This window comes from Culex pipiens, chromosome 1, assembly GCF_016801865.2.
Source record: "Culex pipiens pallens isolate TS chromosome 1, TS_CPP_V2, whole genome shotgun sequence".
Lineage (NCBI taxonomy): Eukaryota > Metazoa > Arthropoda > Insecta > Diptera > Culicidae > Culex > Culex pipiens.
This window is the reverse complement of record NC_068937.1, coordinates 14,599,967-14,626,978: the sequence shown is the minus strand read 5'-3', so window position 1 is coordinate 14,626,978 and position 27,012 is coordinate 14,599,967. Positions and strand designations below refer to the sequence as shown.

Genomic DNA, 27,012 nt, shown 5'->3' with positions numbered 1-27,012 from the left:
TGCTCCCGGAAGTGCACTTTGCCCTGTTGAATGGACCTCGGGGCTGTCAATGGAGAGCTTTTAGTTAGTCGGTCGCTCTGTCTCCCTCTGCCCGTTCGATACAGTTCCAATAATGCCGTAGGAGTTTGGCCTCTTGTGGTGAATTCAACAGAATGCAATTGACCATTGTTGGACAAGCCACAAAGGAGCCCGGAGATTTGCACCCCAGTTGTTGGACGTGTGTTGAACATGGGAGGTTTTCAGCGAATTTCTTTTATTTTCCTTAAAAAAGGATTTGAACTACAAAGATTGAAGCCGGCTTTCCTTTCCCAGATTTTTTTAGTTTGCAAATTAGAAAAGACTCTTTTCATCATCAGTTTTCAAATTTAATCCAAACTTGATATATAATAGAAATTCGAATATATACTATAAAACTGAGAATGAGAATTTTAGGAACCCCTAATTTTATTTAACAGAAAGGAGTTCATCCAAATCGGGCCGTTTAAACACAAACATAATTTCACTAAAAATCTAGGATATCTCAGTTAAGATTTTTATTATTTTTAGGATTATTATGATTTTTAAGATTTTTAAGATTTTTAAGATTTTTAAGATTTTTAAGATTTTTAAGATTTTTAAGATTTTTAAGATTTTTAAGATTTTTAAGATTTTTAAGATTTTTAAGATTTTTAAGATTTTTAAGATTTTTAAGATTTTTAAGATTTTTAAAATTTTTAAGATTTTTAAGATTTTTTTTGACAATTTTGACAATTTTGACAATTTTGACAATTTTAACAGTTTTGACAATTTTGACAATTTTGACAATTTTGACAATTTTGACAATTTTGACAATTTTGACAATTTTGACAATTTTGACAATTTTGACAATTTTGACAATTTTGACAATTTTGACAATTTTGACAATTTTGACAATTTTGACAATTTTGACAATTTTGACAATTTTGACAATTTTGACAATTTTGACAATTTTGACATTTTTGACATTTTTGACAATTTTGACAATTTTGACAATTTTGACAATTTTGACAATTTTGACAATTTTGACAATTTTGACAATTTTGACAATTTTGACAATTTTGACAATTTTGACAATTTTGACAATTTTGACAATTTTGACAATTTTGACAATTTTGACAATTTTGACAATTTTGACAATTTTGACAATTTTGACAATTTTGACAATTTTGACAATTTTGACAATTTTGACAATTTTGACAATTTTGACAATTTTGACAATTTTGACAATTTTGACAATTTTGACAATTTTGACAATTTTGACAATTTTGACAATTTTGACAATTTTGACAATTTTGACAATTTTGACAATTTTGACAATTTTGACAATTTTGACAATTTTGACAATTTTGACAATTTTGACAATTTTGACAATTTTGACAATTTTGACAATTTTGACAATTTTGACAATTTTGACAATTTTGACAATTTTGACAATTTTGACAATTTTGACAATTTTGACAATTTTGACAATTTTGACAATTTTGACAATTTTGACAATTTTGACAATTTTGACAATTTTGACAATTTTGACAATTTTGACAATTTTGACAATTTTGACAATTTTGACAATTTTGACAATTTTGACAATTTTGACAATTTTGACAATTTTGACAATTTTGACAATTTTGACAATTTTGACAATTTTGACAATTTTGACAATTTTGACAATTTTGACAATTTTGACAATTTTGACAATTTTGACAATTTTGACAATTTTGACAATTTTGACAATTTTGACAATTTTGACAATTTTGACAATTTTGACAATTTTGACAATTTTGACAATTTTGACAATTTTGACAATTTTGACAATTTTGACAATTTTGACAATTTTGACAATTTTGACAATTTTGACAATTTTGACAATTTTGACAATTTTGACAATTTTGACAATTTTGACAATTTTGACAATTATGACAATTTTGACAATTATGACAATTTTGTCAATTTTGACAATTTTGACAATTTTGACAATTTTGACAATTTTGACAATTTTGACAATTTTGACAATTTTGACAATTTTGACAATTTTGACAATTTTGACAATTTTGACAATTTTGACAATTTTGACAATTTTGACAATTTTGACAATTTTGACAATTTTGTCAATTTCGACAATTTTGACAATGTTGACTATTTTGGCAATTTTGTCAATTTTGACAATTTTGACAGTTTTGTCAATTTTGTCAATTTTGTCAATTTTGACAATTTTGACATTTTTGACAATTTTGACAATTTTGACAATTTTGACAATTTTGACAATTTTGACAATTTTGACAATTTTGACAATTTTGACAATTTTGACAATTTTGACAATTTTGACAATTTTGACAATTTTGACAATTTTGACAATTTTGACAATTTTGACAATTTTGACAATTTTGACAATTTTGACAATTTTGACAATTTTGACAATTTTGACAATTTTGACAATTTTGACAATTTTGACAATTTTGACAATTTTGACAATTTTGACAATTTTGACAATTTTGACAATTTTGACAATTTTGACAATTTTGACAATTTTGACAATTTTGACAATTTTGACAATTTTGACAATTTTGACAATTTTTACAATTTTTACAATTTTGACAATTTTGACAATTTTGACAATTTTGACAATTTTGACAATTTTGACAATTTTGACAATTTTGACAATTTTGACAATTTTGACAATTTTGACAATTTTCACAATTTTGACAATTTTGACAATTTTGACAATTTTGACAATTTTGACAATTTTGACAATTTTGACAATTTTGACAATTTTGACAATTTTGACAATTTTGACAATTTTGACAATTTTGTCAATTTTGACAATTTTGACAATTTTGACAATTTTGACAATTTTGTCAATTTTGTCAATTTCGACAATTTTGACAATGTTGACTATTTTGGCAGTTTTGTCAATTTTGACAATTTTGACAATTTTGACAATTTTGACAATTTTGACAATTTTGACAATTTTGACAATTTTGACAATTTTGACAATTTTGACAATTTTGACAATTTTGACTATTTTGACAATTTTGACAATTTTGACAATTTTGACAATTTTGACAATTTTGACAATTTTGACAATTTTGACAATTTTGACAATTTTGACAATTTTGACAATTTTGACAATTTTGACAATTTTGACAATTTTGACAATTTTGACAATTTTGACAATTTTGACAATTTTGACAATTTTGACAATTTTGACAATTTTCACAATTTTGACAATTTTCACAATTTTGACAATTTTCACAATTTTGACAATTTTGACAATTTTGACAATTTTGACAATTTTGACAGTTTTGACAATTTTGACAATTTTGACAATTTTGAAAATTTTGACAATTTTGACAATTTTGACAATTTTGACAATTTTGACAATTTTGACAATTTTGACAATTTTGACAATTTTGACAATTTTGACAATTTTGACAATTTTGACAATTTTGACAATTTTGACAATTTTGACAATTTTGACAATTTTGACAATTTTGACAATTTTGACAATTTTGACAATTTTGACAATTTTGACAATTTTGACAATTTTGACAATTTTGACAATTTTGACAATTTTGACAATTTTGTCAATTTTGACAATTTTGACAATTTTAACGATTTGGACAATTTTGACAATTTTGGCAATTTTGACAATTTTGACAATTTTGACAATTTTGACAATTTTGACAATTTTGACAATTTTGACAATTTTGACAATTTTGACAATTTTGACAATTTTGACAATTTTGACAATTTTGACAATTTTGACAATTTTGACAATTTTGACAATTTTGTCAATTTTGACAATTTTGACAATTTTGACAATTTTGACAATTTTAACGATTTGGACAATTTTTTAAAATTTTGTCGAGCTCCACACTGCAAAAAAAATCAACACTTTACAAAAACGACCTTTGCTCAACTTATTAATTTTTGCACTGCACCAAACGAACGCCATAAATCACCCAATTTCAACTACATGCCCGAAACGCCATCCAAACTAACTTTACAACCTCACATTGTTGGTTTTGATCGTGCACCAGAACTCCAAACTCCAACTCGAAAAAAAAACCCAGAGAGTTTTACACCAGTGTGGAAATATGTAACAACGAAAAATTCCTCACGCTAGCTTTTTTTTAGTTCCGCTTTCCGGGGTTGATTTTGTTTTCTCGAGTACTTCAACTTTTGCACCAACTTCCGACATATGTAAGGCTTTTACACAAGGGGGAGGGAGGAAAACGAAAAAAAAACACGAGGCGAAAAAGCAATTACAAAACTGCGGCAAGCAGTCCGTTAACTGGTTTTATTGCTTCGCGATTTTTTTTTCTCACCCATTCCTGAAGGAGGTAAATTAAAACCACAACACGGTTGGGAATTATTTTTTGAGGTAGGGAAAAAATTAGCGTATCGTGGAAGAAAAAATATTTTTAATTTTTTTTACAATATTTTTTCAAAATAATAAAAATGCAAAAAAAATCATCAAAAAGTCATTCCGACAAAGTTCATTTTCCACAAAAATACAAAACAAAAAAAAATCCTTCAAACTAGCAATATCAAACTGCAGTGGTTTTGTAACTAGAGGAGGGAAGCTGCTTAGCAATGCCGACAAAACCACCACCTCACAGAAAAGTTTTGCCAAACTGCAGGAACTCGATCCATTTTCTAGCGAATTTTAGCTGGGCTTGAAGCATTTTTCACCTCGATGCTCACTTGAGGCCCGGCAGAATCAGATCCAGAGGCTGAAAGTTAATCGGAGGAACATGAGAGTTTTTTTCCTTTTTTTTTATGCACTTGTATTTGAATTTGAGTTTCACTGCCGGTATGAGCAACTGACGGTGAAACTATGCTCACTACACTAGATAGAGTGATAGAAAGAGAATGATGTGGATCCAAAGTGGAATTTTTACAGGTGGAACTTTTGGCTAGCAGTTATGGGGGAAAAGTCCATGATTGGCAGTGTTGCCGGATGAGAGAAGCTTATTTAGTAGTTTTTTTTCAAGCTGTGTGTTGTATTTTTCCTTTTTTTAACTAGAACCTTTACAATTTTCCCAAGTCAACTAATTGCATAAAGGCATGTATCCCATTTTTAAAATGTTTTTTTTTTATATTTCAAAATAGTTAGGTTAAATCAAATCACCGCAAAAATGGGCGACCCTAATATTTACCAACGCCAAAAGTTGACTTTTCTGTTTACAAAAGTTCAACTACAATCCAATTTCCATCTTTTTACAATAGCCACAGCTTTTAATAAATAAAACGCAACGCATACCGCAAAATGACAAAAATTTGATATGCTCAAAGAAATGCTTTCTAGCATTTCTCGGCGATTTTAGGTTGCCCTCCGTACGCCCAAAGAAGTAATTTCGCATCATATCAATGCAAATATCATTTGTAGAAATAAAAAAATCTGGATCTTTAGAAGATACCCGGGCAGACGGTAATAACAAAATTAATAATATTTCAATAACAAATCCTGTTAAAATAACAAAAAGTGTTATTATTTTATCCTGAAGTTCAACTTCAAGAAGAAAAAATAATAACAGTTTCTGATAAAATAACATAATTTGGTATTGAAGTGATGTTATATTGAAAATGTTTAATAACACGCTAATAAGAGGAAATGTTATACATTTCAAAAACTCTCCTAATAACAAAATTTGTTATTTGTTCGGTATACTGACTTAGAAATAAAATTACCATAAATCGCACAAATGGAAAAGTTTCTAAGTGTCCATAACACAATCTGTTATTATTTTTTCTTTTGTTAAATATGTTTAGATCTTTGGGATAATTTTGTCTAATTTCGTCGCGGTCATTATTTTGGCCATGAAATGGGGTCCTTAAGCTAAAATTATTCTAAAAAGTTGAAATTTTGAAAGTTGATTTTTTTATTATTTGATATACCCCCTAAGGGACTTAGCTAAAATTGGCTAGAACTATGGGATAATTTTGACCAATTTCGTCGGGGTCATTATTTTGGCCATGAAATGGGGTCCTTAAGCTAAAATTATTCTAAAAAGTTGAAATTTTGAAAGTTGATTTTTTTTTATTATTTGATATACCCCCTAAAGGACTTTGTTTAAAATGGTTAGAACTATGGGATAATTTTGACCAATTTCGTCAGGGTCATTATTTTGGCCATGAAATGGGGTCCTTAAGCTAAAATTATTCTAAAAAGTTGAAATTTTGAATGTTGATTTTTTTAATTATTTGATATACCCCCAAAAGGACTTTGTTTAAAATGGTTAGAACTATGGGATTCAGCAAATTTTCAGCAACTTTTACTTGGAGTCGGAATCTGTGAAGTCGGGTATTTTTTGAGAGCTGAAGTCGTCGTTGACGTCATATCCTGCATCCAGAGTCCGAGTTGTCTTCAAAGTCGCTTGGAAGTACCCGACTCTGCAGCTCTGACTAGTACAAAGGAGTTATGATAACTGCAGGTTTATTTGCAAATTACAAATAAACCAAAACAATAACTTTTTTTGTTATGGAGACATACCAGTTCAATAACATTTTTTGTTATTATGCTGCTCCACCTCTCCGCACAAAATAACAAATCTTGTTATTCCTTCATGATTCCTTCTGTGTTATTGGTTTGTTATTGCAATAACAACATAATAACAGTTTAAGTTATTCTTCGAACAAATCTTTGTTATTGATTTTTGTTATTTTAACAACTAATCCGATCATCCCAATAACATATTTCGATCTTCTCACAATATCAAAAACTGACCTTCCCAAGTTATTTCCGTCTGCTCGGGATATGCCATGATCGATTTGGTGTCTTCAGCAACCTTGTAGGTATTAATGAAGACTACCCCGAAAATAATGATAACCAGCTTTTTTTACAAATTTTTGAAATCACTTTTTGTCACTAGCAGTATATTTTCAAAACAATCTTTTTTAATTTTTTTATATGTTTTAAAGGACATAATGCCATCTTTTCAAAAAAAATCCAGGGTGGGCATAACATGTTTGGCCAAATTACAGTCCAGACTCGATTATCCGGAGGCCTCGAATAATCAAATCTCGAACTTGAAATAATCAAATAACGAAAAAAAATGTCTTATCTTTAATTGTCAAGCTAGAGTGAAAATTATAGTGTTCATGAATCGGGATGATGTCAACTATCCATTGCTATTATAATTACATGAAAATTTTCACAAAAATACTTATTTTTCCTGTATTTTGAAAATGCAAGGTTTCTCGAAATAAAATCTGATGATTATTGATATTGCTATATCGGTATCATATGATCGGGATTTTTCCATAGATTTCAAATGTTACTAACAAAGTTTTGAAAATACTTAAAAGTTTCACAAAACTACGTATTTTCGAAAAAATACTTAAAATCTAAGTTTTTACAATATGGGTATCAAATGATCAGAATTTTTTCATACATTTCATCAAATCTAGTCATCAATTTGTTTTGAAAATACTCAAAATTTTCATAAAACTACGTATTTTTGAAAAAAAAAATACTTGAAATTTCAGATTTTTTTTTCAATACGGGTATGAAATGATTGGAATTTTTTTATGCATTTTGAAAGTAATAACATTTTTTTAAATACTCAAAATTTTCACAAAACCACGTATTTTTGAAAAAATACTCAAAATTTCAGTTTGTTGCAATATGGGTATTTAAAAAAATGTGTTATAACTTTCTAATTGTATAAAAAAAAAACCGATTATTTGATAAGTATATTGTAAAAAACCTGAAATTTCTAGGTTTTTTTTTTCAAAAATACGTAGTTTTGTAAACATTTTGAATATTTTTCATTTTTTTTTTGTTATTGCTTTCGAAATTTATGAAAAAACCCAGCTCATTTGATACGCATATTGTTCTCCAGCCAAACAATTGAAATTGTCAAAATAAGTGTTTAAGCCTTTTCAAAAACTTATGTTTGATCATATATTTTTTTAAGGGTCCACAAACCACGTAGACACTTTTTTAATAAAAAAAATAAAAAAATCTAAAAATTGAAATTACGAGCCATGGATGTAACATTTTAATGAAAAAAGTGTTTTAAAATGCATTATACACCTGTCCAGTTGTTTTGCCATCATTAGTTTCCAAAATATCTAAGTATTGACGAAATTTTATTTTTTGCGAAAAATAAAATTTTTGCGGTGCTGTACATTGGAATTTCATAAAAATTCAAAACATTTTTAAACAAGCCAAAAATGCTAAATATGATTATGAATGCAGAAAAATGCATTTTAGTTTGTTTTCAGTTGATTAGACTTCTATTTTCATGTAAATTTTAAAGTTTTTAGGAAAGTTTTAGGGTGCGAAATAAACTTTGAAAAATAATTGCAACGGCCTTAGATATTTTTCAAAATCATAATGATTCTTTTGTCTATACTGGAAGTTTTAAAAAAGTAAATGTAGTGTTTTTTCTGTACTCAATTTCAAAGATGATTGAATTCGGCTAAATTCGTAGAGTTCCCTTTTTAAAGTGGAAAAAAGAAATATTTAAAAAAGAATAATTTCATTTCGATTTAATTCCACACTCCTTCGTCACATTGTTTTTCACTCACCATGCATAAATCATGCCTCCAAATGTGGAAACAAACAAGCTTTCCCGTGCTGCCTTCAATTTACCCAAATTTGACGAGCGAACATAACAGAAAAAAAATCAAACAATTCACCGTTCGAATTGCGATGATTTCAATTTGCCTCATTCCGCCAGAAATAAAATTCACGAATGCAATTTCCCCCCCTTTCCGTTTCGTCCTCCCCCACATTTTTGGCCCTCCCAAATCAAATGACAAAAGGTAACATATTTCCTTTCCCGGTTTCCCCACCCCACCCCATAAATTTCCCATTTCACAAGTTCTCTTTTTTTTTCCTGCTCCGAAAATCGGAACAAGTCTTTTATGCCCAGGAACATAATTTGTGTTTCCATTCTCGAAAGTCACAAAAGGCAGGCAGCCACCAAGCTGGTGATTCTTCAAAAATGCAAATCTGTTTCTACTCTTTTTTCGTTCTTGGTTGTTCGAAAACTCATTCTCGTAAAAGGCCACGAACCCCCCCGAAGAATCTGCTGCTCCTCTCCGGAAAGGGGTCACAAAAGGTGCTTCCTCTGTTCGATTTGAGAACCTTCCCTTCGAGTTTTCCAACCGCCCACGCAAGAGAAATGGCATTACTCTGCTTGTCAAGTGATATTATTATTTTTATTATTATTCGTGATTTCTTTTCGTTCGAGGTCGAAACATTCCACGAAATTCGACGACGAGGGGACAAAGTACGGATTTGAATATCCGGTCCTCGCTCCCAGGTTTTTTTTTGTATTTTGGGGAAATGCGATGAAAGCAGCAAAGTTTTTTTTCACGCTCGTTTCGTTTCGTTTCAAACGCTGAAAAGGAGTTCAGGGAAACGTAAAATTTTGTTAGATTTGATTTGTACGACTCCTCCCTTTCGCTTTGAAATGGTTGGAAGGTGAAATTGAACCGGGTTAAAAGATGACTGAGTTGGGCAGATTTGTGTTTGGATTTTTTGGGATTTTTGATGTCAACGGTGCAAAAATGTTAATGGAATTAAGAAGTATAGAGCGACTCCATGGAACGTCACCGAGTTTTAATATTTCGGTGGAAACGCATGGTGGCTTGTGAAAATTTGGTATTTTAACAGGCCACCATGAGTCTCCACGGTAATGTATTGGTTTATTTAGTGATCTTTCGATAGAATCATTTTCAAATACAATCATGTATCGGTTTAGCACCGCATATGGGGGATGCAAAACCAAAGCGTGCATAACCGAGGCACAGAGCTTATGGGATTTCGGCTATATTGGAGACATTGGCTAGAATCATATGAAAAATTATGCAAGCATCAAAAATAATAGTGTTTTGGAATCGAGATGATGGCAGCTATCCATTGAAATTATAATTTCATGAAAATTTTCACAAAAATACGTATTTTTTCTGTATTTTGAAAGTGCATTTTTTTTCTCTAAAGAAACCTCAAAATAATGGTTATTGCAATATGGGTATCAAATAATTGAAAATTCACAAAACTACATATTTTTGGAATATAAAATGATCGGTTTTTTTTTTATACATTTAAAATGTAACAGCAAAGTTTCTGAAAATACTCTAAATTTTCACAAAACTAAGTATTTTTGAAAAAATACTCAAAATTTAAGTTTTTTACAATATGGGTATCACGTAGTTTTGTGAAAATTAAGAGTATTTTCAAAAAATGTTGTTGTTACGTTCGAGATGTAGGAAAAAATCCAAATCTTTTGATATGAGTATTGTAAAAAAAAACTGAAATTTTGAGTATTTTTTCGAAAATTCGTAGTTTTGTGAAAATTTTGAATACTTTTAAAAAAAGTTGTTAATACATTCGAATGTTTGAATAAATCTTGATCATTTGACACAAATATTGTAAAACTAAAATTTTTAGTATTTTTTTCGAAAATACGTAGTTTTGTGAAAATTTGGAGTATTTTCAAAATACAGAAAACATACATATTTCTGTGAAAATTTTCATGTAATTATAAGTGCAATGGATAGCTGACATCATCCCGATTCCTAAACACTATAATTTTCTGATGTTTGCATGATTTTTCATACGATAGTAGCCAATGTCAATACAAAAAATATAAAAAATTAAATAGCAAGCTATGGTCTTAACATTTGAATGAAAAAAGTATTTTAAAGTGTATTTGACACTTGCCCAGTTGTTTGCAATCATCAGTTTTCAAAATATACCAGTACCGAAAAGATTTTTTTTCCGCCGAAAAAAAAACTTTTTGCGGTGCTTAACGCATGAAAATGCATTTCTAATTGTTTTCAGTTGGTTAGACTCTCCTTTAAAATTTTGAAGGTTTTTGAAAAAAAAATCCCCTTTGATTTTTGAAAGCGGGGCGGGGCGACATAAATTTTGAAAAATATTTGCAACGACCTAAACAATAGGTAAATTTGGAAGGTTGATATTACCTCTTTTATAATGTAATTATATGTAGCTCAATTTATATTGGAAAAGTGATATCACCCAAGAAAAGTGGTAAAATCACACGTCTTCAGAGATAAAATTACACTTTTTTGCAATTCCGTCGTGAAACTACTAATTTTTCCTGTCATTCTTGAACGACGAAATAGCCTACCTTTCTGTACCAAAAATAACAGAATCGAATAGCAACACTTTTCAAAATAAATGCTGAAAAGTTCTACTTTTCAGCACTCAAATGGGTGCTGAAAAGTTGAACTTTTCAGCACTTGTTTCGAAAAGTAACACTTTTCAACATTTTTTTTTTTTGATTTAAACGATTACTGACAAAATACATGAAAATTTGACATAAAATTTCACTCAGTGTGTGTTTTTTGGAATTGCAAAAAATGTTGTATGGAACTCGTTGCAAAACTTGATTTTTTCAGCACTCTTCGTATTTATCCAACTCGGTGAACCTCGTTGGATAAATGTACGACTCGTGCTGAAAAATTCTCTTTTTGCAACTTGTTGCATAAACTACTATTTTTGGCCTACTTTTCTCTACCAAAAATAACCGAATAGGAAAGAAATACTTTTCAATACAAGGCTAAAGAGTTATACTTGACACTGAAATGGACATTTGACTTAAAACGGAGTCTAGAGCTCGTTACATAACTTGATTTTTTCAGCACTCGTCGTATTTATCCAACTCGGTTAACTCCGTTGGATAAATGTACGACTCGTGCTGAAAAAGTATTCGTTTTTGAAACTGAGCAATTCTCTACCAAAACCGGCTCCAAATTTGGCTCAAACTTTGTGGGGGCCTTTCCTATGACCAAATAAGCTATTTTGTGTCATTGCTTCACCCATACAAGTCTCCTACAAATTTGGAAGCTCTCCATACAAAATTGGTACGTACATATTCAAACAGCTGTAACTTTTGAGCAATTCTCTACGAAATCGGTCTTTTTTTAGTGAAATTTTGATAAAGTGCACCATTTTCAAGTTATAGCCATTTTTATGTAACTTTTTTCAAAATGGTCGTAGTTATTGATTTTTTAAAAATAATGCCCATGTTTGCCCACTTTTGAAAAAAATATTTTTGAAAAGCTGAGAAAATTCTCTATATTTTGCTTTTTTGAACTTTGTTGATACGACCCTTAGTTGCTGAGATATAAACAGTAGAAAATGTTGGGTTGTTTGGTTGAGACTTAGAAACTTCAATTTTCCTGTTTCATTTTCTTCATTTCCGCAAACAGAGGTCCAATCTTCAATGTCTCTTAGACAATTTTTTTAAAATATTTTTAGAAATGGTCACTTATGGTAGCCCTTTATCAAAAAATCTGTAAATAACTTTTTATTGGCCATCACAAAGTTTGAGCCAAATAAAAAACTACAAAAAATAAAAATGGTCGAAATCGGCCGATTTCGTAGAGAATTGCTATTTTTAAAATGATTTTGACCAGTGTTCCCACGAGCCTAAGCCATCGGCTAGGCTAGGTTCATTTTTTTGGTTCAGGTTCACACCACACGTCGGCAAGCACCGTCGGCTCAGGCTCACTGAGTGCCGTGAGCCATGGTTCATTTGGTTCAAACCAGGCGAGGCTAGCCAAAATGAACCATTGGCTTGAACCTGGCTTGAACCTGATCAAAGAATGTTAGGCTAAACGGCAAGCTTTGTTACACCGTAGTATGCTCAAACCGTAACATTCGTTACACCGTAGTATGATTACACCGTAACATTGTTACACCGTAACATTGTTACACCGTAACATTGTTACACCGTAACATTGTTACACCGTAACATTGTTACACCGTAAAATTGTTACACCGTAACATTGTTACACCGTAACATTGTTACACCGTAACATTGTTACACCGTAACATTGTTACACCGTAACATTGTTACACCGTAACATTGTTACACCGTAACATTGTTACACCGTAACATTGTTACACCGTAACATTGTTACACCGTAACATTGTTACACCGTAACATTGTTACACCGTAACATTGTTACACCGTAACATTGTTACACCGTAACATTGTTACACCGTTAAATTGTTACACCGTAACAATGTTACGGTGTAACAATGTTACGGTGTAACAATGTTACGGTGTAACAATGTTACGGTGTAACAATGTTACGGTGTAACAATGTTACGGTGTAACAATGTTACGGTGTAACAATGTTACGGTGTAACAATGTTACGGTGTAACAATGTTACGGTGTAACAATGTTACAGTGTTACAGTGTAACAATGTTATGGTGTAACAATGTTACGGTGTAATAATGTTACTGTATAAAAATGTTACGGTGTAACAATGTTACGGTGTAACGAATGTTGTGGTGTAACAATGTTACGGTGTAATCATATTACGGTGTAACGGATGTTCGGTATAATGAATGTTACATTGTAACATTGCTACACTCTAATATTTGTTACACAGTGCATTATTCCTATGGTTCTCATTAGCCTGGTTAGCCTGGCTTAAGCCATGGTTCATGGTTCACTGAACCAGGATTGAACCACAAATTGAGGCTTAAGCCGAACCAAGTTTATAGGTGAACCTAGCCTAACCGGTTCATTTGGGAACTCTGATTTTGACAAAATCAATGCTAAATGCATATCACTACAGGAGAAGTACCATGCTGCTCCATCGAATTATTCCATTTTATTTAGAACATTAACTATTTGATGGAGACGCATGGTGTACCACTTTAAGAAGCGAATTTGCTTCGCAGATAACTGTTTTTAAAAACAAATCAAATTAAATTAGCTCTTGCTCTTAAATTTTAATAGTAAAATGTTTTCTTAATTTGTAAATTGTGGGTTTACAAAATATACCGAACAACTACCAGTTGCGTTTCTTCCCACGCAATCCCTTAGAGAACACACTCGTAGTGTTCACAAACTTGATGCTAATTACAACCTTGCCAACAGGTCGCCAGACATAACGCTGCAAACTTGGCCAAGAAGTTGCTCGACCACAAACCATAACAAACCAGGGGGACCCAAGCCCCAACAAAGTTGCATGAATTATCAATGTGGCCCACGTCCTCGGCTTTTTTGCAGGTCCTGCGACCACCACGCATCATAAATTTAATGTGCTGAATTATGATTCCCCCTGCCGCATCAAATTTCATGCGTTTGGAGAGTGGAAAAGAAGGAAGGGAAAAGAGATATTTAGTGACACTGTTTCTGGTCGCCCCCCTCATTTTTGGACGACGACGACGAAACGCATTCAAAAGTTTTATCGCCCTTTTTATGGGCAATATAAAACGAATTTTTGAAGGATTTTTTTGGGGCTTGGTTTTTTTCTTTGGGGGAGGTTTTTTTTTAGATAAGACTTTGCTGGAGAGTGGGGTTCAAAAAAAATGAGCAACCGGTAACTTATTCATACAGTTCGAGAACTTGAAAAGTGAGGAGGGCACTGAAAACTCAAGAAAAACAAACCTGGAATATGTTTGAAATTATTAGTTTTAAACTAATGAATATTGTTGACATTGAACTTAATTCAGTTTTGAGTAACATTTTAGAAACGTGTTTTGATATGCAAGCTGTCAAACTCAAAAACATGACCAAGACATATAGATTAGATAAGGTAAGGTGGGTTTTCCAGCTGTCAAAAAAATAGTTTGCACGAAAACCGGATTTTATATGAAGATTTTCAGAAACGGAAAATTTGATCATATTCCGGGCAAATTTTACCGTTTTTTTTTTACTGTAGGGTTGTTTTGCAAGCCAAACTGCGTCGAAAAACGTTTTCAAACCGAAAATATTTTTTCAAAAAATAAAATGCAACTAAAAGCGGATTTTTCATGCTAAACAACCCTACAGAAAAATAATCCAGTGAAATTTGCATGGATAATGGTATTTTTTTTACTTTTCTAAAAATCTTCAAATAAAATCCACACATTTACTGTAATATTACCAAATTTACATCAAATTACGTTGAAAATGTTTGATGACGTGCAAAAGTGTTACTTCATTAATGATGTAAATTTCGGAATTATTTCTTTTCGGTGTCTACTTAAGAATGCGTGACTTACCCAAGTAACATTTTAGGCTTTATCAAAGCTGTCACAACCGCTATAAAACCTATCAGCCAAAATCAACATTAAAACCACTTAGTCATAACAGCCTCCCCCCAGAACCCCGATAAACCTCTGTTAAAACCCAAAAGGACCTCGCAAAAGGTTGTCACGGCCTATTGATAAAACCTACATAAGAGTTCAAGGCTTTACATTTGAATCCTAACAATTTACTCAAAGCCGTAATAAAACCTTTGTTGAAATCCAGTTAGGAGTTATGGAAAAATGACATTTCATACGTCTTCAAACGTCTTTTGCCAGATAGGTTTTATTCTGGCAAAAAAAATATTCTTTGCTTTGCCAAATGTAATTATAATAATTTGAAAGATTATTTCTCGCAGTTGGTGACTTAATTTCAGCTGCGGTTGGAATTTTTTCGATAAATGTGGGGAAAAAAATCAACTCGCTTCATCAAAAACAATTCTTTTGTAATTTCAATTTTTGATCAGAATTTTTTTTGCGGTTTTTTGAGAAAAATGTTCAACACATTTTTGAACGTCGATGGTTATACTAGCTATGCCAGAAATTCATCATAAATGTGTGTTTTCATCAAATGCTTATCAAATTTATTGCTTTTTCTACCAAGATGGCGATCAATCACATTCAATCAAACCACGCGTTACTTTCTTAGGAGCTAATGGTTTTAAGTAAGCTTTTTGCATGCCTAAAGGCAATTGACAGCTACAACACCCTTGGTTTTAAAGAAGCATGAGATAAAACCATCAGGCATGACATCGGGTTTTCAAAACTCTCTTAAAACTTTCATAAAACCCTAGTGAAAGCCGTTTGACTTTTTTTTTATTGCCACCGGGTTTTATGTCCGAGGCATAAAACCTTCTTAGAACCTTCAAATTTGCGCATGCTTATTGGTTGCTGTGACAGCCAACATAAAATTTACAAGCAATCAAGATGCTTGTAAGATAAAACCTCAATAAAACTAGCTGGTTGGGTAGTAAAATGGATTTAATGCAAATTTTAGTTCATTTAGGGATTTTTTGTTTTACTTATTTGTAATAGCGATTCATTCCACAACTTTTCAGCGCACTATTAGTCTTTGTTTTTGAATGAAATTTTCGCGGATTTTTTAAAAATAAAAGAAAAGGCTCGATTTCAATTTATCGAAAACTGAGTGAAAAGGCTTGATTTAAATTTTGACGAAATCTAACTACTATTTTCTAAAAATGTGTGGTTTTGGATGAACGTGTACTCAAACGTGGACATACAAATACTGAAATTCACTTCGATTTCCTCAAAATCAAACTTTCTCAATCACTCCTTAACCTATTTTTCGAGGTAAATGAAATTTACTTAAACTGTAAGTGAAATAAACTTCAAGAAAAAATCACAAAAAATTGTGAAAAAAATCTATCTAAATTAATTTGAAAAATGGTTTTGACAAAATTTGAGATAAAACAGCTCAAAGTTTGTTGTTTCGGATTAACGTGTACATAAACATAACTTGTTCTGTTTGCACGCATATTGAAAATCGCCCAAATTTCCCCCAAAAATTGAATGCAATTTTTTATAAATTTCACAAATTAAAAAAAAAACTAAGTGAAAATAACAAAGAAGTGAGCTATTTTGAATGAACGTGTACAACAAAATCACCCATGACAGTGTTGGGTTAATATTATTTGATTTCGATTTATTAGTTTAGTTCACTCAACTCTGACATTTTCATGACTTTCTTATTTCTAATTTTTGCATGAATTCAACTCAAACTTAATGAATTTAATTAAAACTGATCTTAAAAAAAACATTGAAGTGAGTGGTTTAGGACAAACGTAAGTAAACATTACTTATGTTAATTTGGGGTTATTTTCAAAAAAAATACGTTGAAAAATGAATATATTCCCCCAATTCTGACATTTCTAACACTTACGAACTTAGAATTCTACTTAGAATATTAGAATTTCATTTAAAACCGAAAAAAAAATCTTTCAAAACTTCATTCCTGACTTGCTCGAGTAATTTGGGTTAGAGTAACCATGATTTTTTTAAATTTAAAATGAGCGTGTACTTACACATTAAACACATTTTGGCTACACGCAAATCTGGATTTACTTTGCAATGATAATAATGACAGATTGGGAGACGTTTACTCAAATTGTGAAGGATTTTTTTTTTTAAATTTTAACTGCCATTTGGCTCGATTTCTCATTACTTATTTTAGTATAAATTTTCTTAAATTTTAGGTATTTTATAGCAACTTTTAGAAAAAATTCCCGTGACATAAGAACAACTCACTCTATCGCTGGTAACTCAAAACTGATTGTTAAAAAAATGTTATTACTTATTGCTGAGTAGTTTCACTTTCGATGAAATAATAAAGAAAAAAGCTTAAAATTAACATTTCCCTAACTTTCTAAAATTTTTGACTAAAACTCGCCTACATTTGACGTTTGTGACTTTACTCATTCGTTAGTCAAGTTTGATTAAAATTTACCCAAAATTTGTTAAGTTATTAATTGTGTTTACATTCTAGGGAATGTTCTAATATTACGTGACATATCTTACTTGTTAAACAAAAAGTTTGAGGGTATCAAAAGGTGTTTTTTACTTTTGCATTTTTTCTTTAATTGAGAAAAACGACCACAACTGGTCACCTCCGTGCCATTTCACAGTCTAATGCCCGCTTCACCCACACATTTTATGGCCATATTTGTTTTTCATGAGCCTCCCACTAAACCAAAAATACTTCCGAGACTGATGGCACAATTTACAAAACAACCCTAGAGGAAAGGTCGCACAAACAAAGCCCAGCTGTCAAGCTTCCAACAACCTGTGACGTTTCGGGGGAACCGCATCATTTCGCGATCTAGTTTCAGCGACTAAAAAAGATTCGTCATAACTTCCGGCGATGCTGCCGCGAAGCGGCCATTGTTTGCATGTTTACGACTTACTGACAATAGCGCAACGTCTTTGACGTCTGTCATCTACTCCGGGCTTCCTCTTTTTATGGCAACCGCGCCATAATGGCGACTATTGTCAGCGGTCCGGATCCGGTGACCCGTAAACGAGCAGGAAAACTCATTAATGAAAAGCAAACAATCGATTCGGGCTCATTGGCTTAATTTTATCCCCCTTTGCTTTTGTTCAGTTTTTTTTTTTTGTTTTGGAATGAGAATTTTCGGCACGCCATAAAAAAAATGCTGTGCATTAACGAGGAAAATTTGCGGCGAAAGCTGCTGGCATTTATGATGAGGTAAAGAATTTAATTCACGCATTGTTTTCCCCTCTCTTTTTTTGCACTGCGTCAGTTGACGCTGTGAAATGTCATCGTGCACGGTGAAAAAAAGGTGGCGCAAGTTTGACGTTTACGCCCCGAGTTCTAATCAAAACAATTGTTTACACTCAAAACTGAGTAGAGTCAGTTTCGGTTAGAGTTCAACCAGCTGTCAAACTTTTTCACGGTGCCCGAAAGGGCACCGTAGCGAAAAAGTGTCACTTCTGAGTGATTTTTTTTGCACATCAGCGCAAATTTAATGTATTTTTCACCTCGCCCCTTCACGAACCTGCAGGGACAGGTTTTGTTTTGACAGTCGGAAAAAAATGAGGAGGGGGAGAGAGGGGGGCGGACCTCTCACTCACTCAAACAAACAAACGAGATGACGCAGAGTTGACAGAACAGAAAAACTCATCGCATGCAAAAGGGCGTAAGAGGCAATGACAGATTAAATATTTGCTTTTGACGGAATGTGCGCTTCCGGCGAGTGAGCGTGTACATGTGTGTGTGTGCGAGCGCAAATCCATCCGGAAGTTTAAAATAATGTGGAAAATTAAAGTTATTGCTAGCCAAAATATTACTTTCCGGGGGTTTATTTGCGCTTTTTGCTTTACAGAAAGGAAAACAAACAGTTTCAACATGGTTTAAAACTGTGTGTGTGTGTGATTGCAATTTGGACGGTGTTTTTGTATTTTGCCAGCATGGCACGCTGGGACCATAATTCAGTGCCGGCGAGATAAACAAAGTTGTAAATAAAATAAACGCCATCTCGCGGACCGTCGCTGCAATATCGGTGACAGCCAACAATTGTTGCTGATTATTTATATGCGCTGCATGTGTGTGTGGCTGTGTGCGTCTGTGTAAATAAACCGCACTGTTTTCGTTGGTTAATGAATGTAAACAATCGATGCGGGCTGATTAATGGCTGCGGTTGGTCGCTCAGCTGTCAAATTTTGCGTGATTTTTTAAACTTTACTCATTAGCGCTGTAAATTTCGGGTCAAATCTTTGTTTTCAAACTTCAAAATTCAGCACGTTTATCTTTCCACGCTTCCGAACTGTCAAAAAAAGCGTAAACAAAACATTCGCTAATGCTCTCTTCTCTTCTTTCCCCAAACCAAACGTATCGGAACGCAACCAAAACGTCACGCCACCAAAGGGCCGTCTCGACGCGGATGGTCGCCGGCATGTGGTGGTTCTTCACGTTGATCATGATCAGCTCGTACACTGCCAACCTGGCTGCGTTCTTGACCGTCGAGCGGATGGACTCGCCCATCGAGAGTGCCGAAGATCTGGCCAAGCAGACCAAGATCAAGTACGGGGCGCTGCGTGGTGGCAGCACGGCTGCGTTCTTTAGGGTGCGTACTGACCGGTTGCGTCCTGATTGTTAAATCTAATTTGAGTTGGTTTTTCTTTCCGCGCAGGACTCCAACTTTTCCACCTACCAGCGGATGTGGTCCTTCATGGAGGCGAGCCGGCCGTCCGTCTTCACCGCCAGCAACATCGAGGGCGTCGAGCGGGTCGTCAAGGGCAAGGGCAGCTACGCGTTCCTGATGGAGTCGACCTCGATCGAGTACGTGATCGAGCGGAACTGCGAGCTAACGCAGGTCGGCGGCATGCTCGACTCGAAGGGCTACGGGATCGCGATGCCACCGAGTAAGAAGCGAAGCGTTGATGGACGCAGCCAAACGCCTAACCTCTGACCTCTTTGACAGATTCACCCTTCCGCACCGCCATCAGTGGCGCCGTCCTGAAGCTGCAGGAGGAGGGCAAGCTGCACATTCTGAAAACGCGCTGGTGGAAGGAGAAACGCGGCGGGGGATCCTGTAGGGTAAGTCAACCGGTGCCCAGCTGTCAAACGTAGTGGCTGCGTACTTGACATTGATACGCCTACATTGGCTGCATACTCAACCGTCAAATGCTACCAATGGCGGCGTGCTCAACTGTCAAACCGCTACTAGTGGCTGCGTGCTCAACTGTCAAACCGCTACTAGTGGCTGCGTACCGCTACTAATGGCTGCGTACCTCTTTCTTCATTTTTGCTAAAGGACGACACCTCCAAGTCCAGCTCGACGGCCAACGAGCTGGGGCTGGCCAACGTGGGCGGAGTCTTCGTCGTGCTGATGGGCGGAATGGGCGTGGCCTGCGTCATCGCCGTGTGCGAGTTCGTCTGGAAGTCCCGGAAAGTGGCCGTCGAAGAGCGGGTAAGTTCACAGTTGATTGCTGTTGCCCACACGGGTGCTCACGATAACCGGACTCGGACGAAAACTTTTCGGAGAAAAAAAAAACCCAGTAAACATCATTTGCTCATCTGCCTCTCTCTCTCTCTCTCATTTTGCTCTTCCCAACTCTCCCGACCTCTGGCCCTCGAATTATTTCTGTGAACATCCCTACCTTGAACGAAATCTGACAGGAACCCTACCAGAAAAAGCACCCCAAAGAGTGTAGATTTGAGTGAAGAAATCGAACAGAATAGGTCAAAATTTCGTTGGTTTCGCCCTTGGTTGGTCCCGGCGCGCGAATTGTTTACGTCCAGCTGTCAAAACTGAACTGATTTCACACCCACACAATCAAGATGGCTTCAAGTTTTTAAGGTTACCACAGTAGATTTTGAAATCCGTTTCCCCAGCTTAGACTAGCAGAACAATTGTAGGAAAGTTAGCGAATCGTGTAAATAAGCTCCCCTAAAGTTACAGCAAAATCATTGTACATTCACAAAAACTCTGACTGACAGCACATTTTCACGCAACAGCAAAAAAAAAAAATGATCGAAATCAAGCGCTACATTCTAAGCTTTTCCGGATTTTTTACCAGAAACAACAGCTATACTAGAATGTCAGTATCGAAAAAAAAAAATCACCCCAAACAAAAACAAAACAACCCCCTTCAAAACAAAAAAAAACAAAAACTTCATCTCCGTGTGATACACTCAAAATCCAAAATGTATTGTGTGGCGATTTTTCTTCTCTTCTCACCACCACCACCACCGACACCGAAATCACCATCGTCAACTCACCACACGCGCGTACTCACCTCGGAACATTGATGGTGTGCGGCTTTGCGCGGAATTACGCAGGAGGTGAGTTTAAAAAAATTGTACAATCAAGAAAAATATGTTTTTAATTTTTTTTATTCATTTAAATTTTTAAAAATTTTCAAATTAAAAAAAATATTTTTCTTAAATTTTTTAAATTTTTTAAATTTTTTAAATTTTTTAAATTTTTTAAATTTTTTAAATTTTTTAAATTTTTTAAATTTTTTAAATTTTTTAAATTTTTTAAATTTTTTAAATTTTTTAAATTTTTTAAATTTTTTAAATTTTTTAAATTTTTTAAATTTTTTAAATTTTTTAAATTTTTTAAATTTTTTAAATTTTTTAAATTTTTTAAATTTTTTAAATTTTTTAAATTTTTTAAATTTTTTAAATTTTTTAATTTTTTAAATTTTTTAAATTTTTTAAATTTTTTAAATTTTTTTAATTTTTTAAATTTTTTAAATTTTTTAAATTTTTTAAATTTTTTAAATTTTTTAAATTTTTTAAATTTTTTAAATTTTTTAAATTTTTTAAATTTTTTAAATTTTTAAATTTTTTTAAATTTTTTAAATTTTTTATTTTTTTTAAATTTTTTAAATTTTTTAATTTTTTAAAATTTTTTAAATTTTTTAAAATTTTTTAAATTTTTTAAATTTTTTAAATTTTTTAAATTTTTTAAATTTTTTAAATCTTTTAAATTTTTTAAATTTTTTAAATTTTTTAAATTTTTTAAATTTTTTAAATTTTTTAAATTTTTTAAATTTTTTAAATTTTTTAAATTTTTTAAATTTTTTAAATTTTTTAAATTTTTTAAATTTTTTAAATTTTTTAAATTTTTTAAATTTTTTAAATTTTTTAAATTTTTTAAATTTTTTAAATTTTTTAAATTTTTTAAATTTTTTAAATTTTTTAAATTTTTTAAATTTTTTAAATTTTTTAAATTTTTTAAATTTTTTAAATTTTTTAAATTTTTTAAATTTTTTAAATTTTTTAAATTTTTTAAATTTTTTAAATTTTTTAAATTTTTTAAATTTTTTAAATTTTTTAAATTTTTTAAATTTTTTAAATTTTTTAAATTTTTTAAATTTTTTAAATTTTTTAAATTTTTTAAATTTTTTAAATTTTTTAAATTTTTTAAATTTTTTAAATTTTTTAAATTTTTTAAATTTTTTAAATTTTTTAAATTTTTTAAATTTTTTAAATTTTTTAAATTTTTTAAATTTTTTAAATTTTTTAAATTTTTTAAATTTTTTAAATTTTTTAAATTTTTTAAATTTTTTAAATTTTTTAAATTTTTTAAATTTTTTAAATTTTTTAAATTTTTTAAATTTTTTAAATTTTTTAAATTTTTTAAATTTTTTAAATTTTTTAAATTTTTTAAATTTTTTAAATTTTTTAAATTTTTTAAATTTTTTAAATTTTTTAAATTTTTTAAATTTTTTAAATTTTTTAAATTTTTTAAATTTTTTAATTTTTTTAAATTTTTTAAATTTTTTAAATTTTTTAAATTTTTTAAATTTTTTAATTTTTTTAAATTTTTTAAATTTTTTAAATTTTTTAAATTTTTTAAATTTTTTAAATTTTTTAAATTTTTTAAATTTTTTAAATTTTTTAAATTTTTTAAATTTTTTAAATTTTTTAAATTTTTTAAATTTTTTAAATTTTTTAAATTTTTTAAATTTTTTAAATTTTTTAAATTTTTTAAATTTTTTAAATTTTTTAAATTTTTTAAATTTTTTAAATTTTTTAAATTTTTTAAATTTTTTAAATTTTTTAAATTTTTTAAATTTTTTAAATTTTTTAAATTTTTTAAATTTTTTAAATTTTTTAAATTTTTTAAATTTTTTAAATTTTTTAAATTTTTTAAATTTTTAAAATTTTTTAAATTTTTTAAATTTTTTAAATTTTTTAAATTTTTTAAATTTTTTAAATTTTTTAAATTTTTTAAATTTTTTAAATTTTTTAAATTTTTTAAATTTTTTAAATTTTTTAAATTTTTTAAATTTTTTAAATTTTTTAAATTTTTTAAATTTTTTAAATTTTTTAAATTTTTTAAATTTTTTAAATTTTTTAAATTTTTTAAATTTTTTAAATTTTTTAAATTTTTTAAATTTTTTAAATTTTTTAAATTTTTTAAATTTTTTAAATTTTTTAAATTTTTTAAATTTTTTAAATTTTTTAAATTTTTTAAATTTTTTAAATTTTTTAAATTTTTTAAATTTTTTAAATTTTTTAAATTTTTTAAATTTTTTAAATTTTTTAAATTTTTTAAATTTTTTAAATTTTTTAAATTTTTTAAATTTTTTAAATTTTTTAAATTTTTTAAATTTTTTAAATTTTTTAAATTTTTTAAATTTTTTAAATTTTTTAAATTTTTTAAATTTTTTAAATTTTTGAAATTTTTTAATTTTTTTAAATTTTTTAAATTTTTTAAATTTTTTAAATTTTTTAAATTTTTTAAATTTTTTAAATTTTTTAAATTTTTTAAATTTTTTAAATTTTTTAAATTTTTTAAATTTTTTAAATTTTTTAAATTTTTTAAATTTTTTAAATTTTTTAAATTTTTTAAATTTTTTAAATTTTTTAAATTTTTTAAATTTTTTAAATTTTTTAAATTTTTTAAATTTTTTAAATTTTTTAAATTTTTTAAATTTTTTAAATTTTTTAAATTTTTTAAATTTTTTAAATTTTTTAAATTTTTTAAATTTTTTAAATTTTTTAAATTTAAAAAAAAAATTTTTTGAATGCAAATATTTTTTTTATTTTTTTAAACTTGTCTCAAAATATGTCAAACTCAAGCTTCAAACCTTTGCCAGGTCTCGCTCTGCTCGGAAATGGCCTCCGAGCTGCGGTTCGCGCTGAAGCGTAACCGGTCCAAGAGCTCGGACCACAACACGACCGCCACCACGCTCCGAACGACGGCCAGCTCGCGCGCCTCCCCGAAGGACTCGGAACCGTCGTCCGAGCATCGGTTCCACCCGCTCGGTCCGCCCTACGCCCAGTACGAGTTCGACCCGAAGGCGGTCGGCCAGTAGGTGTGGATGTTTTCGGCGATCCTCTCCGACGCTCCGGGCTCCGTCGTTCCCATGACAACGATCATAACGACGGCCGAGGTGTACGTGGAGTAGTGCTGTCAGTGTTGACAGCGCCGAGCTGTCAGTTGTGTTGCAGAAGAGAAGGAGGAGATCGCAACGAAAACCAATCCCGTGTTTGTGTCAAGTGTCCACTTTCAAAACCATTTTTGCGCGTATTTTCGTCACGTTTTGAGCGAAAGCATATGGAGCCAAGTCCAATTCAAAACATGGTTCCGAAATTTGTTCGCATCAGTATCACCACCTAGCGTGGATGCCTGAAGTTACTACACTGTTAACTTTGAATATTATACAAGATAATGTTGTATAACACACGCTACAGGTCACGCGCACTAATCTGATTTTGAATAAGTGGCATAATTTTTGAATTGACCGTTACTACTGGTTTATTTTTGTTTTCAACTTATTCCCTAGCGTAAACGAGTTGCATACATTGTGTAAATAAGTAAACAGTCTCCTCAAATAGGGTTGGCGGTAATTGATATGAAAAATTACGTATGTTTATAAATTAAAATTTCTAAAATTCTTTGGGAGGGATAATGCGTGTTACAAGTTTTTCTTATGTTTCCATAAAATAAGTGTTTCGGTGTTACTCAACAGATGTCCAGTTGGCCTGGCTTCAGCCCCAGTCAGACCCGGTGGCTTTTTTCTAGTCAAGATTTGTCTTACCCGTCGGATGGGGAAGTGAACATTGGTTCAGACCTAATCTAGATCGTTAGCTTAGTCCAGGTGTAGGAGTCGTCCATGGGTCCTTCCTCGGTGGAGTCGCTGGTAGGCAGTTGGACTCACAATCCAAAGGTCATCAATTCGAATCCTATCGAGAGGAATGCATCAACCACCATACGGTAGATTAAGTAACGTTTTACCATTCGTTAACATGTCGAAGTAGTTATTGATATACTGATTAAACATATTGGCAAAAAATCTGATGACCTTAATTTGTACACCTTTGTTTGACAGCTAACAGGCGAAAAAACAATCACTTTGGGGACTGGAAACTTTGCCGTTCTCAAGCAAACTTTTAAAATAATATCCGGCAATTTTGGGAAAGACCGGCTCCGTGGTTTAATGGTTATGGCTTCTGCCTCACAAGCAAAAGGTTCAGGGTTCAAATCCCGGTCGGTACCTTTTAAATTTGGAATCAGGAATTGGAACTTTGAATATGAACAAAAACGAAACAGAATCAGGTGGGATTCGAACTCACACCTTCGGATTGATGGTCTGGGACTCTAACCAGTCGGTCATCTGAAGGTTATAAAACATGTTGTATTCTTCTCATATTAAATACGCTCTGATCCCTGATTTGCCTGAAGGGATTGGGAGTCTTAGGATAGATCAAGGATCCGTCTGGTGCTTGCTTCTATGTTAAGGCGGGGCCGAACAATGCCCAACGACCTCGGAATTTGGCCGCTAGGATCTCTGCCATTCTGAAATGGGTCGTTGGAAGCAGCGCGAGGGCTATCACCACCTAATACCCGGGACTGAGATAAGTTGTATCAGCATTCGGAATATATAAAGTCTGATACAAATTATATTTTCCCATAATTTCGCTACCGGTTAGCGGGTTTTGGATTGGACCACACACACACACACACACACACACACACACACACACACACACACACACACACACACACACACACACACACACACACCCGGAAATTTTGGGAAAGATCAGTTTCTCTTGACAACGTTGGCTAGCCGGATTTTTTTTTATTTGGCCACTGTTTGACGGATTTTTTGGCTGTATTTTGCAAGAGGAATCGGTCCACCGGTGGACAGATTTCTTTTCAGGAGGAAAACAATGCACAGAAAGCCGTCCACTGGGGAACCAGTTCTCTTGTCAATTTACAGCTATTGTTGAACGCCCAACTGTTGTAAGCCAACATCACGTGCATGATGAAATTACATGCTATTCCTCTTTACATTCATAATAAAATTATGCTGCAAAAATATTCAAGAAAAAACGAACCGACTTACGGTAGTTGTACTGTATACTGTTTACAAACATTATACGAGGCTTTTTTGACGTTATACCACTGTGGCGTACACGGTCAGCAGCGAACGGGCAAAACAGGCAACAAATGGGAAACCAAAGTGAGACCAGGAAAAAAAATCGCTTTTGTTCGAGCTTGCCTCTATATGGCGAAAGCCAAACCTAATAAGACTTGTACTATATATAAATAAGTGTGTATAGCGGAGACACCGCGCGCCAACTGATGCGAACTAATTTAGAGTGTACCCTCTCCACTATCTATGCTCAACGATGTGTCAAATTTGAAACTATCGCCAAATTGCGTTTCTCCCCGTAGCTAAAAACACGTTCCTTTGACCCCTTTCTTTTGGAAGCAATATGCCAAGCAAATGTAAATTTACAGAACCCTCCTTGCGGAAGCGAATCGAGTTGTAAACAAACTTAGTGAAATTGAAAACCAAAAGTGAAACGTTTTGAAATGTTCCGAACAAAAGAAAAACCAACGTTTACGTTACCGTTTATCGAACGCAAAACTGTGTATAAACCAAAACAAACAAAATGGAGATTGTAATTAGATCCTTGCCGTAACAAAAATAACAACTTCGCGAAACAAAAAATCACATAAACATTCCTCACTG

At 31.5% G+C, this 27,012-nt stretch overlaps 1 protein-coding gene across 4 annotated transcripts in view; it reads left to right on the top strand.

The window, feature by feature from the left end:
- Nucleotides 1-24,569, top strand: part of LOC120425314 (glutamate receptor ionotropic, kainate 2) — a 312,178-nt gene extending 287,609 nt beyond the window's left edge. For 2 of the 4 annotated variants that reach the window (XM_052706465.1, XM_052706464.1), the window contains exons 13-17: nucleotides 19,433-19,631; nucleotides 19,698-19,929; nucleotides 19,989-20,104; nucleotides 20,322-20,477; nucleotides 24,124-24,569. In XM_052706465.1, the coding sequence (XP_052562425.1) occupies nucleotides 19,433-19,631; nucleotides 19,698-19,929; nucleotides 19,989-20,104; nucleotides 20,322-20,477; nucleotides 24,124-24,342 (922 nt within the window). In that variant the 3' untranslated portion in view covers nucleotides 24,343-24,569. The other 2 variants (XM_052706467.1, XM_052706466.1) reach the window with 2 other exon arrangements.
- Nucleotides 24,570-27,012: the final 2,443 nt, after the last annotated feature.